At 41.0% G+C, this 16,017-nt stretch overlaps 1 protein-coding gene across 9 annotated transcripts in view; it reads left to right on the forward strand.

The window, feature by feature from the left end:
- si:ch73-335l21.1 (insulin receptor substrate 1-B) overlaps positions 1-16,017 on the forward strand; it is a 59,104-nt gene that overhangs the window by 25,248 nt on the left and 17,839 nt on the right. The window contains exons 2-5 of one of the 9 annotated variants that reach the window (XR_007898557.1): positions 644-4,012; positions 11,480-11,566; positions 11,712-11,814; positions 11,921-12,023. Coding sequence is in view for 5 of the 9 variants with exons in the window: in XM_051711221.1 (XP_051567181.1) it covers positions 644-4,012; positions 11,921-12,270 (3,719 nt within the window). In the remaining 4 variants the exon portion in view is untranslated. The other 8 variants (XR_007898556.1, XR_007898558.1, XR_007898559.1 and 5 more) reach the window with 8 other exon arrangements.

A 16,017-nucleotide genomic window follows, 5' to 3' on the forward strand; every position in this document is an offset into this window, starting at 1 on the left:
AGGGAGTGCAGCGAATAAAACCCCCCAGGTGTAACAGAACAGATCCAGCAGAATTATTACAAAATTGTTCAATTTTAAAACATTCTAACAGTGCAACTTGGTACAATCCTTGATTGCATAATAAATTAAATGGACAAGAAATTCAAATGCTGTATATCAAGTTCATAAATCAAGAAAAAGTTGCAACACTGAATATAGGAATTCCAAAATGGCAATCAATTGTAGTCTAAGAGCACAGAACACAAGACAGATGTTGAGAAAACTAAAAGGCAAAGTTGCCACACAAGAAGTGGGGCTTGGGATGGAGGAGAGTGTTAAGTCCAGCTTGCATTCATGCAATGCAAAGGCAGCTAAGGCAATGAATAAATGGTAGACTTTAATAAAACCACTCTAATAAGTGTTTGAATTTCGATTTGTTAGATATCATGATCAGCTGAGCATCACGATTACAGCTTGACTTATGTGACTTGCCTAAACTGACGCTTGATTTTTTGGGGGCGGGATTTATTTTTTTATTTTTTTTTACTGTACATTAATATGTTTTTACATAATGGAGCATATTCAGTTTATGTTGTTCATTATAAAAAAATTACAGAATCCTTTTTAGCTCATACTTAGATGCTTGTTTTCTCTCTCTTTACAGGTAAAGCACTATGTGACAGTGTGAATGGGGGAGACTATGGAGTACCATCTCCTGGTCCTGCTTTTAAGGAGGTCTGGCAGGTGAAGGTTTGGCCGAAAGGTCTGGGGCAAGCCAAGAACTTGGTTGGCATCTACCGGCTATGCCTGACTGAAAAGACAGTCAACTTTGTTAAGCTAAACTCTGATGCAGCTGCTGTTGTGCTCCAGCTAATGAATGTGAGACGTTGTGGTCACTCTGAAAACTTCTTCTTTGTGGAGGTGGGCCGCTCTGCAGTAACTGGCCCTGGAGAGTTTTGGATGCAAGTGGAAGATTCTGTGGTGGCACAAAATATGCATGAGACTTTGCTGGAAGCCATGAAGGCCCTGAGTGAGGAATTCCGCCAGCGCAGCAAGTCACAGTCAACTGCTGCAGGAGGTGGTGCCACTGCGTCAAATCCTATCAGTGTTCCATCTCGACGGCATCACTCCAACCCTCCACCCAGCCAGTTTGGATTCACAAGACGTCCACGAACTGAGCCACCGGGTAGTACAGGAGGAGGCGGAAATAGCAATGGCACCTCTCCAACTTCTCGGCACAGCTTTCCCCAAACTCGAGCATCCAGTGATGGTGGAAAAGTTGAAGATGGAGGTGATGCAGCAACAGGAGGGACTGCATCCTGCTCAAGTCCCACCACCAATGGGTCATGTTCAAATACCCCTATATTGAGATCAACATCTGTTTGTGCTCCAACCCCAGTCAAGGCACAACATGCTCTAATGAGATCCACCTCAACTCCAGCTTCTTCAGCTGCACCAGTCCTGCCTTCCAGCTCAGGTTCTGGATCAGATTTTTGTGGGATTGGAAATAGTAGTGGGGGTGGAAATGGCAGTGTGTACAGTCGAATACCCCTCGGGCATCCCTCTGTCTCGGGCTCATTCAGCGACTATGGATCCTCAGATGAATATGGCTCTAGCCCTGGTGAGCACTCTTTGCTTACCCCAACAATGCAGACAGGGTCTGCAGGTAGCTCAGGTGGGCATTCCCTTGGGGAAGACGCATCCAACTACATCCTTATGGGTCAAAGAGGGGCATCCAAACCCCAGCCAACACAAAATACATTACCACAGACCAGGAGGGTTCTGAGACGATCTTCTAGCAGACAGTGTGAAGCGGAGCGCAGGCTAATGAGCAAACGGGCCTCCCTCCCACCCATGGCTTTAGAGAGATTTGCACCACTTCATCGTGCTGGAGAGGGACCAGTGGAAAAGGATGACTATGCAGTTATGACTTGCACCACCAGCCAAGAATCTTTTGGTTCAAGGCAGGATTCTGGAACATCAGCAAGTGGAACAGGGTACCTAGAAGTAGCTGCTGAGCTCAAAGGTGATGCTGGAAGCAGTGGAACATGTGGCCCTGCTGTCATTGGAGGAAGTAATGGCACTGTGGATAATGGATATATGTCCATGTTGCCAGGAGTGACAGCTCTTCCAGTATCCCTTTCTCACTCCCTCTCAGTAGCAGTGTCAGATCCAGACTCAAAGCCTGCGGATGACTATATGGCAATGACCCCCAATAACAGCATTTCACCCCCCCAGCAGATCCATCCACCACCTTCTGGCATAGATGGTTACATGATGATGTCTCCCAATAGTAGCTGTTCACCAGACCAACGAGGGGTGCCTACCTCCTGGGTTGGCAGTAGCAGTGCTGACAGCCGGACTGGCAGTGACTATATGAATATGTCACCTATTAGTGCCCGTTCTGCCAATAGTACCCCACCACCACAGGAGACCCTCACACCATCTGACCCTTATCCTCAGCAGCCTCAACCCAAGATGGTATATTCTTACTATTCTCTACCACGCTCCTACAAACATAGTACTTCAACACATTTTGAGGAAGTGCCAGGAAGAGGAAAGCATCTGGTTAATGGTGGTAGAGGTCTGGGTGGAGGTAGGGGGTTTAGTATTAGCAAGTCCAAGCATCAGGAAGCCCCTATTGGCCGACATCTTTCCCTTTCATCCATCTCATACTCCTCTAGCTCAGCCAGCAATGAAAACCTGGGTGAAAGCGAAGAAAAGACTATCAAAGTAACAGGAGGAGCAGCAGAAGCTATTGCGAAGGATATTGAACAACTGCCCTTGCAGCAAAGACAAGGGTCTAGGGGGGTAAAGCAAGGTCACCCTGGCCAAAGGAACCGACCTCTTAGCCTGTTTGTGGACATCTCAAAAGCCAGCACTCTACCAAGGGTCCGAGAGACACCCCTTGCTCCTGAACCTAAAAGTCCTGGGGAGTATGTAAGCATTGAGTTTAAGGGTGAGAGGAACATTAAGGTAGGAGACAATGGTATCAGAGGATTTCAGCAAGATGCCTCCCTTCCACCCAGTGCCCACCGTCCCTCACCTAGGCCAACTTCTTGTGTTGATGGGTTCTTAACCCTCTCCCATAACTCCTCTACTCCAATCCCCCCATCAGCTGCATCTGAGTATGTTAACATGGAGCTGGGAGCCTCACCTTCCCCCTCTCCCATTTCACTAACAGCACTGGGGTTTTCCCCATTCCCCACCCCTCCTCTTACACCTGCAGCAGCCCTTAAAGCTTGTGATGATCATAGGTCAACACCCCTAAATGAGGACAAGGCAGAGGTTGAGATCGGACATAAAAAAAACAGGCAGGTGTCAGTACAACTGTCTGAAAACTCACCCACATCATGTGGTGACTACACAAAGATGGCTTTTAGCCTGAACTCAGACAACACTTCAAGTTCTACATCACCCAAAGCCTCAGTGCAAGACCAGCCAGAGTCAGTAGTTCCAGCTCTAGCTTTGGGACTGGGGTTAGACTTTCCTATCACCAAGGTCCTAAATCCAGACCATGGAGCTAGGGTAATCCGAGCAGATCCTCAAGGTCGTCGACGCCACTGTTCTGAAACATTTCAGGCCCCTTCCTCACTGCCACCTTGCCCCTCAACATTATCTTCCTCTGCATTCCCTGAACACACCCAAACTGTTGCCCGTCGAATTGGTTTTGATGGTATGCTATGGGGGAACGGTGGCTCAGCTGACATCTCATCTCAGTACATCAACCCTGGGCTACCCAACTTATCTACTTCACAGACATCCTCCATCGAGCAGGGCCTTAATTACATAGACTTGGACCTGGCTAACAAGGAGAGTCCCCATGCTGCCACAGAAGGGCAAGCAGCAGTCCACACACCTGCTGCCCGCCTCTTTTCCTCTGTGCTAGGTGGAGGAGCTGCAGGGGGTTCTGTTGGAACTGGCAGTTCAGTCAGTAGTACTTCAAGTCTGAACATGTATGCTAGCATTGACTTCTACAAGTCAGAAGAGCTAAGGTCACACCAAGGCAGCAGCAGCAGTAAAGATGGTACAGGTAAGATAATTTTTAATCTCAAACTGTATTTGTCTCAAACAGTATTAAATCCTGGATTTCCAGATTCGTACATCACAAGGTTGTTGCGTATCTTCAACACAGGTGATTCTTCATCTCCTATAAGCACCTCATTATATTAATACACATATTAAGGTGACAGAATCATGTAATTGGTTTCTTTTTGTGTGTGTTTTTCTTTTAAACATACAATATGTGTGGCTGCATATAGGCTAACATATCAGCTTTTCAGATGTTCTATTTTAGTCAATAACAGGTTGTGATAAAACTCTGTAAACAGGGCACAGTCTGTTCCATAACAAAACTTTATGAGGCCATGGTTCACTTTTGTTCTTTATTCATCTCCAACTGGTGCCTGTAGATACAGGAGCCACCTGTCTGCCTAGCATTACAATGGCAACAGTTCCGATCAGAGGGCCATGGAAAGTTCCCTTTTGAAAATTTCATAACCATTGGTTTTGTCTGCCGCCTCTGTCATTACATGGGCTACTAAATTTGATTTACCCTTTTAAATGTATTTTAGAAATTTCCAGTGTTTATCTTAGACCCAACACATTAAAGAGTTCTCAATATTTATGTATATAAAAGGCTTACAATTACAGGGTAAATGGCTGAATACAGACTTTTCATTCTGTTTGAATTACAGTCTGTATAAATTTGAGTTCTGTATGGAAGTCTTTAAATGTACGTAAGGGTTTGTGGCTACATTTGTGTTTAGTGATGGGATGTTAGCATAAATTATCTTGATCTTTTGGGCAAATTGTGACAGAGATGGCAAATAAAAGTGCATGTGTATGAATCTCTGTGTTCTGTTTATGTTAGCAAAAAAATAATAATAATTTTGAGTAATAAGATACAGCTTGCAGAGGTGTGGTTTCTCAGTTTTTTTTAATTGGTCCAGATCTGGAAAAGGAGCCTGATCCTAAATCAGATTTTAAGGAGTGTATAGATGGTCAGTATGTTAAAGAAAAGGAGAGAGTGATATTGGCTTATTTTTGCAGCAATATGTGGACGAGTAAGCTTTTATGCAGTTAGTGGACAGCATGGCCTCGGCACTGGTTGGGGAGGCGGGGGGGGGATGAATGCAGTGAGCTGGCTGTGAATGTTGAGAAGGGGCCAACACTGCACTGGTCCAATGTGTTCACAACCGCAAGCACTCCTTTTCTGCATGTAATAAATGATCCTTTTGTTCGTGGCTTCCCTCCCTGGCTACCCTGTATGTGTGTATGTTTGTGCCCTTGTGTGTGTGTTTCAGTTCCAATACGCTTGAACTCATTGCTCCCGCGCTGTTTTTTCTCCATTTTAATAAAACAGTCTCTGTCCGAGTGGAGTAAGAGAACATGGACAAAAATAGATTTTTGGGAGAGAATATAGAATGAGAAGCCTCCACCCCTCTCAATTTGAGGAAGGATTCAAGAGCTTAAGGAGGAGGGAGAGAGGGTACAAGGGTGAGAAAGAGATGGCACAATGGGAGTGAGATAAAAAGAGAGAGACAGACAGACAGTGTGAGAAAGGCAGATGGAGAAGAGAAAGTGAGGGAAAGAACTGGGGAAAGAAAGTGAGAAAGACAGACTGGAGAGACTGCAAATCAGATTAGGTTTCATGTTTGGAGGTAGTTGAGGAAATCTCACAAGCGGTTCAGGGTTCATTTGTTTGGGTTTTCTGTGCTATAGAGGGAACAACGATGAAAGCAGTTTCCCTGGCTGGACTCCAGATTTGGTCTCACTGGCAACATTCAAACTCCCACTAGCAGTCAATAAGATGGGATAGAAAATGGGAAGAATTAGAGGTTGCGATACAGGAAGAAATGGAGGGAAAGTGGTAGGAGAGAAAGTTGAGGGTGAAAAAGAGAGAAGGGAGGAGTGGCAGAGGAATGCCTGTAAATAAAATGTCTCTGGCTTAGGGTGGTGAATGTATAGAAGAGTCTCTTTTACTCCTCAGGAAACCTAACTCCTATCAAAAGGGCAGTATGGCAAGCCACTTATTAGATGCTGCTTTAAGTCTCTCACGCACACTCAGACTCAGGAACAAGCCCATACACACGCTGAGACTGTTTGAAGCTCTAGTGGCAAGGCTCCGTGCTCCCTGTGTGGTAGTGCCACGTGTGTTTCAGGGCTCCTTGAAGAGCAGTGGGTTTATGCATGCACAGCTACTGGCACTGATGGAGGTGAATTTCTCTACTATGCCAGTGTGTTAGCACAAGAGAGTGAGAGAGATCATTCATCCATAGCATAGCCGCAAGACAGCAGTCATCCAAAAGGAGGTAATGGGTAACGTGAGGTGAAGCTGAGGCAATTTTTTAACCTCTTAATCCCATACAAAAATATTCATTACCACATAATTTGTATGCACACAGTGAGACGTAAGCTGTTTTGTAACACTCCCATACACTGATAAAGTTGCTTAATTTTGAGTTATAAATAATGGCTTTCTTAGTTCCCATGTGGTTTCTGCTTAACCGGACATATGCACACTTTCAGACACTCATTCGTTTATTCAGAGAATGTCACTTTCAATATATAAATGCTGCTTAAATGGGACATAATTTGTGCTTTGCATTGATGAAATACTTGCACACGCAGCCACATCTGGCTGAAGTATGGTGATTTTGAGAGGCTTTATATAACCTGTAATCCCATATTCACAGAACTGGCCATTATTTTTACAGAACAAAAACCTAAAAGGTCAGAAATCCATCTAGGCCTGTACTGAACTCTAGCTTTTCTCTACGTATTTATCTCACAGGTATGCATCAGAAACCTGTCGAACGACACTACAGCGAAAATGCATTTCAGCCAAAAGTGCCTTTCCATGGAATAGTCAAAACCCTAATGGGGGAATTTCACAAAAACTATCAAGAAGATAAGTCATATTTCACCCCAAAATCAAAACATAAAATAAAAAATATTTGGCTTCAAGACAATTCAAGAAAAAAAAAAAAAGCCTATTTTTAGGACCATTGAGATTTCAGATGATATATTACTTAAATTATAAAGTGTTTAAGAATGATGTAGCTATTTGTTGTTTTCTGTTTAATTTTATGCTGATTTAAATAAATAAATCATTGTATTTCATAATTTTATTGTAATACGGTTAAAAAAAAAAAATAAATAAATAAAATAAAATCACCATTAAGAATAATGGGACTTACAAAAACTAAAACTCCTGGACATATTTTGCCAATGTGAATTTGGGGGTAAAATGTGTTGTCATGAAAATACTGTCATAATGCAAAAATCCTAATAGTCTTAATGCAAAATATAATTTCTTAATTTTCCTTTTTATTTTGAGCTTAAATGTGAACTGGACATGTTTTTATGAGGTTCACACTAAACGTACAGTACATAAAGATGGGCAAGGTTGTTTTTTGGTTGACTTTTAAAAATATTTTTGACTGTTTGACGATTTTGACTCACTCTTTTCTTAGCAGTATAGTGATCTATTAAGTCAACTTTTCCAAGTTTATTTAAAGCAATACCCTTGTACAGTATTATACAGTAACTGTGTACCTTAATATAACGGATAATCAGTTCTATAATAAATGAGTCTTATATTGCAGATAGCTGTCGTAAAATGTAGTCACTCTCGAACAGTAGCCAAGTCCCTAAAGCTCAGGCAGATCAGGCAGAAAGAAAGAGAGAGAGAGAGAGAGAGAGAGAGAGAGAGAGATGGAAAATGTTAGTATACATGAGAGAGAGGGAGATGGAAAAAAGATGGAGAAAGAGACGGACGGGGATTAAAGTTGACAGAGGGTAATCCACAGTTATTTATGCACATCCACGGGGCGGAGTAATGTATGGTCCCATAGGACTCGTATAGTGTCCCAGCAAACCCTGTGGAGCTCTGGGCAAGCCACTAAATCTCCTGGGCCATTGAGTTCAAACTGAATAATCAGAATAGGATTAGATTCTGTTCAGACAACTGTAAATCTGTCCGAACTGCATTGATGCAAAAGTGCAGTTGGGTGTCCGAAAGAGGAATATTTAATTTGTAGTATTTCATTTATTCAATACTGTAGGCTATCACACAAGCAAGAGTGCTGTTGTGCTGAATATCAGCATGGTTCCTTTTGGCAGTCGGCCTGCAGACTTGCACCTACAGCCAAATCACAGCCGTGCTGATATGTAGTACAACAACACGATTGCGATTGTGATATTGCAGTTCTATAAACGTATAAAAACAGATATAACAGTTCTATAAACAATAAGTTTAATATTGAGTAACTTACATTTTAAACTATATGAGCACTTCTTTTTTTCCATTTTTCCATTGTAATCAAAAATATGTAAAAATACTTCCAAACAAAGCCAAAGCAAGATCAATCATTGCATAGAGACAGGTTGATCTGAAAAAGTTGCTCTGATTCATTTTCCTCAAAAATGCTCTATATTTTGTAGCTATAGTTGTTAAGTAGCACTGGTCCAGGAGGGCACAAAGTAGGACAGGCTAAATCATGTAAATTTGGTTGTCCTTGTAGAACACCTGTGGCTGAGGGAGTCGAACAAAGATGGACAGGTTTCTGTTTCTGTAGACACACCTGAGCTATATAGCTGCATTTTTCCTCCTTAAAGCTGTTTTTTATATCAGGGTCTGATATATCACTTTAAGAAAATATGGGCTAGTTATACAGTTGAATACTCTGAACAGCCTAAAGATAAATATCTGGGTGTTGATCTGGGCTCTAGATATTGCTCGGGTAACAGCTAAAAGAATCCAATTTTTTTTTAAACAGGTGAAGGTTGTGATTTTTTTATTTATTTATTTTTATGTTAAAAAATAATTCTCCAGTTGTGCAGAGACAACTATGTCATTCATAGGTTGACTTCCCCAAAGAGTGTAAACACTGTGGCATTATCAAAACACTGGCTATGTTTAGAATGGAATACTACCGTACTGCATACTGCACCGTATACACTGCTGCCCACTATTTTTGTATTTTTATAATACTTAACCAGAATACCCCATAAAAATGAAAATCACAAATTTGAAATATCTAATTAGTTTTTTCCAGACAGTAATGAGATTAAATGGAGAACAAATCAAGACTTTTTCTGAAGTTTTTCTCCTGTGAAAAAGTCCAGAGTAATCTCATATTTATCTTCTACAGTTTCAGTGTCTCAAACATTTTCTCAAACTGTGCTTAGATTTATAAAGATACCAAAGTCTGACATTAAAAGTCAGACATTTTTATATGAACTCATCAAATTTTCCAAGACCAAATAATCGGGACTATGCTGTTCACATTTATAGCTCTTTACTCTTACTGTATGTCAAGAATTGTCTCATTAGAGTTTGTTTTATATTTCTCCTTAAGAATTTTTGTAGAAACATCTAAAACAAAGTTGATCTGATCACGTGGTCAGCGCTAAATAAAGGTCTAAACTGGGTCTAAAGCATTGTGTGATCACATCACAAAAACCACATACGAAGGTAGTTGACAGAGTTACGAATGGACTCTCTGCTGGTGGTTTGAGTGATCGGACTTATATCCACCTTGAATACTTCATGGAGGGCATTTACACTGTGTCTATTCATAATTGGAAAGCAATCCAATCAGTAAAAACGCATGAAGTGACCAAGTGTAAATACCCCCAAAAACATGTGACCACATTGCATTTGAGGTGTAAACGCTAATCCGTCCTGAATGCGTCCTGGACAGCAATGAAGCGCCACCCCTCAATCCCCCTGTCAATCAAACGCTGTGCTAAAAAAAAGAGTTGAAACTTTGCCTGTTAGGAGCGGCTTTAAAAGGAAAAAATTGTCCGATCAGAAAATTTGAAAAAGCGAATACACACACAAGCATGAGAAGTTCACGGATCTTCTTCAGTGTGTCTAATATCAACATGCAGGGACAGAGATGACAAGCACACACATCCGAATCTCAGCTTAATACAGGTGCTTCACTGAAACAACAGATAATTCTGCTGGAAATGTTGCGATTGTGCTTAGATTAAATTTTAGATGCATATTGAGACTAACAACGCACCAGTTTTATTCGCTCTTTCCTTGTCTTTTTGACTTTTTTGTGGTTTATTATCATGTAGTGACACAATGAAATAGTGATTGATGTATGTCATCATGAAATCAGAGACCCTGCCCTCGAAATCCGAACACAAGTTGTCACAGGAGACGCATTTAAGTGACCAGGTGTAAACAGTAATGTGTCGTCTGACCACTTGTGATTGGATCACCCGAGATGCATCTTAATACCAGGTGTAAACAGGGTTTGAGAACCCTGAGAACAGCAAGTCCTGGTGCTCCTGATGGCCAGTCAATACCTGGAACCAGGACACTTCAGTCAATAGTCTAGAAGTGCCCTACATATATTCTTATTGATATCTAGGAGAAATAATTGAGATATTACAGAGATCTCATCTGTGATTATTCTGTCTTATGGGAAACATGTCATGGCAAGACTTTGGTAGCCACATTAGATATTTAAAGAAATGCTTAATGTAAGTTTTGCTGCAGTACATACAGTATTAACGCAATAAAAAATCAGTTTACCTCAGAAAACGATTTATCAACTCACAGTCTTTATCTAAAAGACCTCAAACAAACGTTCCTTTTTGATGTTATTTACATGAGTCATACAAGCTGTCAAATTTGGTCCCATATGTGTTGGAAAATAGCAATTATAAATAAATAGTAATTATTTATAATTGCTATTTTCCAACACATAAGGGCCAAAATTTTACAGCTTGTATGACTCATGTAAATAACATTGAAAAGGAACGTTTGTTTGAGGTCTTTTAGATATTATTGTGAGTTGATGCCAGAGTTTATACAAAGTCACACGGCCTGAGTATTTGCAAGGGGCCCCTTTTCAATATTCTTCACAAAACCACACTCAGTGCTACTCCCCACAGACTCTCAAATATTCTTACTCTCCAGGATACAAAAAACATTTTAGAGTAATAAAATAATGTTTTATTCCAGTGATACTGTGCTTAATGACATGCTTATGCAATGTATGTCATCGTAGTATCGACAGCGATTACGTCGCTCCAGCTGTCAGTAATACTGTCCCAGCTTCACCTACAGCTGTAACAATCCTCACAGGCTATGTGCTACAACCCGCCCTCCACCTGCTCCACCCGCTTGCCTGTTTTGTGTCTGTTTGGCAGCCTTGCTTAACTCAGCAGAAGTGAATGTAGAGTTGCAGTTTTGCAGCACAATAAAACAAACCGGGTACATTTTCAACCCACACACACAGTTTGTGCAGAGTGTGAGTTTGGGTGCGTGCCCAACTGTAAATGTACTATACAAATGTCCAGCTGTGAGAGTATTACACATTGTGTGTGTGCGTGCGAGAGTGTGTGTGACATCATTTAGTGCCCAGAGCTACTATCTTTTGACACTTAATCTCCCATTGACTGCACACAGAGAGAGGAAATGGGAGTATTTCAGACTGTAAAGGATGAATAAACAACTCAATTCCAATTTTAGGTGCTGTGAGGGACAGAGAAATAGAAAGAGTGAGAAAGAGAGAGCAAGAGAGAGAGAGAGAGAACATAGGCCCAAAACAAACTCTAAGCAAGTACACGAATGCAGACACTTCTGGCTTCAAAAGCTTAATTTCAAGCACTTTTGCATTTTGAAATGTGTTAGAATCTTTACTTGAAGCTGGTGCCGGTACTGCTTTATCATGTTCCCCTTGTGCGTTTCTCTGTCCATCCAGGGGGGACCCTCTGAGCGTTTCTCCATCCGGGCAACAGTACAAAAGAGCTGCCGTACCAGCTCACTTCGAGCACTGGTCAGAACGCATTCACGACACAATGCAAGTAATCGTTCATTCTCAGCATTGCTGCAAGGGGTGCTATAGCGGAAATTAATGTGAACTAATTAGTGTCTTCTAGTGTCTTCTTCAACGTCAGTTTTCTCTTTCAGGTCAACTAGTGCCATGGAGGAGCAACAGTTCGAAGAGAATCTTGCTGAGCAAGTTAGATTTTATAAACATGTTACATAACACATCTGTTTTAATGGCACAGTCATTTGAGGGTAACTCTATGTCACGTCTAGATGTGTTTTGTGCCTTTTATTTTGAAAAGTGTTTCCATGTCATGTTATTTCCTGTTTCCATGCCATGTTTGTTCCTGTTTCCTTGGTCATGTGATTTCATGTTTCCCTCCATGTTCATGTGTCTTGTTTTCATTGGTTTATTGTCTTGTTACCTTGCTATCAGTTCTGTCTTGTCATTGGTTATCATTGTCGTGTTTCTCCCTTGTCCATGTATTTAAGCCTCAAGTTTGCCATTGTCCATTGTCAGGTATTGTGAATGTAACTTTGTTGGATTGTTCATGACATGTCAAGTCAAGTTTAGCCAAGTCAAGTCGGTTTTTGGATTTCATGATTGATAATAAACTCCACTTGGGTTCATCACACATCATTGTCTTCATCGTCTGCCTATCATTGCCAGCATCATTACACTCTATTCCCCCTTTGAGGGCAGAAGTTTGTTATTACCACAGTAATGCTAGAACGAACATTAAGTATAAACAATGTTACCGTGGGCTTGCATGCATTTGCATTTGCGTAGAATTTGCGTAGAACAGGCTGCTGAACTAAGAGCGACAGAGAAAGTGCTGGAGAGTGAATGAGCAATTACAAAGTCCCCGTGCACATGTGAGTAATCCCTTTCTTTTGGTCCTGATGAGAAACTGCAGCAGACAAGATTTGAGTTCACCTCTTTTACTGAGCGGATCATTTCAATTTGGGATCTGTACAACTGACAATGTGGGACAATCATTCAATTGTACAGTTGTACTTATCTGCCCCGTGACTTTTATAACCGATCAACATGGTCTTGGAAGCTTAAAGCATCACATCTGTAGTGAGAAGGGCATTTCCATACTTATATAATTGATAAGGGGTCCGCTCCATGGCTTGCATAACCTAAAGTACATAAATAATACATTTGTCACACATCCCATGCACATGTTGCACAGGACTAGCTAAACTAGTGGCTCAGTTTGTTGTATTGAACAAATAAGATATGAAAAGGATCTCTGAAGACAGAAAACAACACATAATGCAACTGCTTATCAACAGTTTGCTTTGTTAGGTGACCGTGTTCATGTGGGTATATGAAAATAAAAATGTAATTTTACACTGAAGGAGTGCAGCATAATTTACACCAACAGTTCTCAATATCCGAATTAAGGGCTCTATTTTCGTACTTGTGTTAGGCACAATGCTATGCGCCTCGACCATGCACGTAAGAGCCCTAAATCTAAGTGCAATTTTCGTGCATTCTTTATAATTTAGGAGCCTTCATCCAATTAGTCCATATGAACATTGCCATTTCCATGCATTTATAAAGAACATAGAGGTATACTTGACATTCAAGAAGGACAGAGTTACTTAGAAAAATAACATAAGACATAAATGGTCAATATTTCTATTATTTACTAGCAACCAACATCTTATAAATGGTCTGACTTCATTTCTTGTCTGTGTGATTTTGCCAACTCACTTAAGTGCATACTTGCATAAAAATATCAAAACTTTATGGCCATGCCCACTGACTTACGCATATGCCGTTTCCCACCGTGCTTAAGACATTGTGTTCTTAAAATAGGGTTCTACCCAGTGTATGCCTTTCATGTACAAAAGTACTATTATAAGATAAACATTACCAAACTCATTTAATAACATTTGACATTCATTGCAGTATAGGCTAAACATAATTTTGCCGATCTTTACAAAGAATAATTCACAAGTTCGCTGGTACATACAGTATAGTCCTGGAGCGCATTAAGGTAAACGTATTTGGCATGCTGTCCATAGCAGAGGGGCTCAAGCACAGAACTGGGCTTGAGCTCTGAGATCCCCCTGAGACTAATGCAAGAAATGGACAAACAATTTTGAAATAATTGTTATAGATATTATATAAAGGTGGAGATGGGAAGGTGAAGGGATGCCGGAAGAATCGTTGCCGGTGCAAGGGTAGGAGCGGCTTGTATATCCTTGGAAAATGATTGGCAGGACTAGATGAACAAGCTCCTCCCGAATTTGCGTTTGAAGCTTCATTTTAATTTTACTTTGTAACATAGCTGAATTGTGCCAGTCTCTTTAGCTTTTCCATGTCAATTGTTAGTGATGAAAACAGAGACCATTGAAGTGCATTCGGAATATTCCGTCACACTTTACCTGCAGTATTTACCCACATAATACTCGTTTACTTTCATTTCAATGGTTCCATTGCACGATACAGACCAAGGCCAAACAATGACTCACGACACATTCAGTAAGGAGAAAATATTTAGAAGGAAACCAGAGAGAAAGAAAAAGAAACAGAGAGTGGGGGAGAGGGACAGGATGTTGTAGAGTTTGATCTACTGTCTTTTTACGTCAAAGAAACATGGCTACACACTTACCATAGCAATGCTTATGACCGTGTCTCTGTTTCTCTCACTCTGTGATCTCAAGAGGCTTCCTGCCCAAGTTTTCTCTGCCAGTTTCATATTGGTCTTTACAAAACCATCTTTTTCTTTCCTCTACCCTCTTCTCTGGCACTTTTCCTTACTCATTGCTGTCTTCATCTTATCTCTACCGCCTTTCTTATTTCTTCTCCTCAAACTCTCTTCCTTGTTATATATATCCTTGTTAATATTTATATATGCAGTCCTGATATTTTCAAACCAGCCTATGAATTCATCATAATCTCAGAGATTTTAGACTATACAACACATTTCCATTATCTGCATGTGTGAACATGTGGGTTTATGCATGTGTGTGTGTGTGTGTGTGTGTGTAGAGAGAGAGAGAGAGAGAGAGAAAGAGAGAATAATCACTTCATTTCAGACCTGACAGGGCTCATTCTGTTGAAAGTGAGGGTGTCAGCTTAGACAGCAAAGACAGAACGATGGAAAGATAAGAAGAGGAAAGTAAGAATAAGGGAATATGGGTCTATCAGGGTGGTTCTTTTTCTTTTTTTTGGTTTGGTGTTACGGCCCGGGTACAGATGTGCATTGGATTGTCACTGATTCTCACTAAAACCACTGGGTAGAGAATGAGTGTGTGTGTTTCAGCTGTAACTAGAGTAAGTAAAGTCTTTTTCAAATCTAGTTTCACAGGTTAAAGGTAATGGAAAGTCCCACTACCCTTACTCATTCCAGGGCATGTTAGGGTGTGTGCAAGTGTTTGCATGGTCTGGTTCTTCTTTACTTAGTTACATCTCTCTTTGGGGTCACGGCATTGTTCAGCAAGCACTTCTGTCAAGTTTACATATCCCGAGTCTGGAAAATAGATTAGATCTCTTACACACACTGCAGACACAGTTCTGATGGTTCTCTTAGTAGTCAGGTGTAAGTGTATTTACTGTATGTGTGTTTGTGTTGTTGTGTTAGTGTGTGCATGCTTGTGTATATGCTGTTCTTTTCTGTACCAAAGGTTAAGGTCTCTTTATCTGAGCCGAGGCCTGTGGTTGGAGCTGTGATGCTAACACAGACAAAGCGAGCCTTGTGTCATTTCCCAATCATGTTCCCCCAATGGGCTATCCATTAGCATTCCCATTCATTTCAGTGACAGTTGCTCAGCTGACGCATGCATCGCTGGAAGTACACTACATAGATTCTGTCCTTTTGCTTGCATTTGCGATTAAAAATGATAATATGCAACAACAAATTTTAAATAATTCACACGTGTGCAATAAGTGTCATGTCCGCTTTATGAGGAGTGTTGCAACAAAGAACATGTGCAACAAGCCTGATGTCTGCCTTGCTATTGCCGAATCTCAATCACTCGAAATTTAGTGGGTTGCAGTAACGTTCCTTCATGTGCATTGGTCATGGGGCCGCACTCAAGGGTCGTGCATTTACAGCCTGTTCACAAAAAAAGAGAGCGGCAGAAACTTATGCATTCAAGAAAAACACTAGATATTTGGTCTCAAAGTCTGCAGGCATCTACAGTAGTTGCTCGGTTTCCAGAGGACAAGCTTTTTCTGAATCCATGGTCGATGGATATGTTTTTTTTTTTTTTTATTG

The sequence above is a fragment of the Myxocyprinus asiaticus genome, chromosome 1 (genome assembly GCF_019703515.2).
Source record: "Myxocyprinus asiaticus isolate MX2 ecotype Aquarium Trade chromosome 1, UBuf_Myxa_2, whole genome shotgun sequence".
NCBI lineage: Eukaryota > Metazoa > Chordata > Actinopteri > Cypriniformes > Catostomidae > Myxocyprinus > Myxocyprinus asiaticus.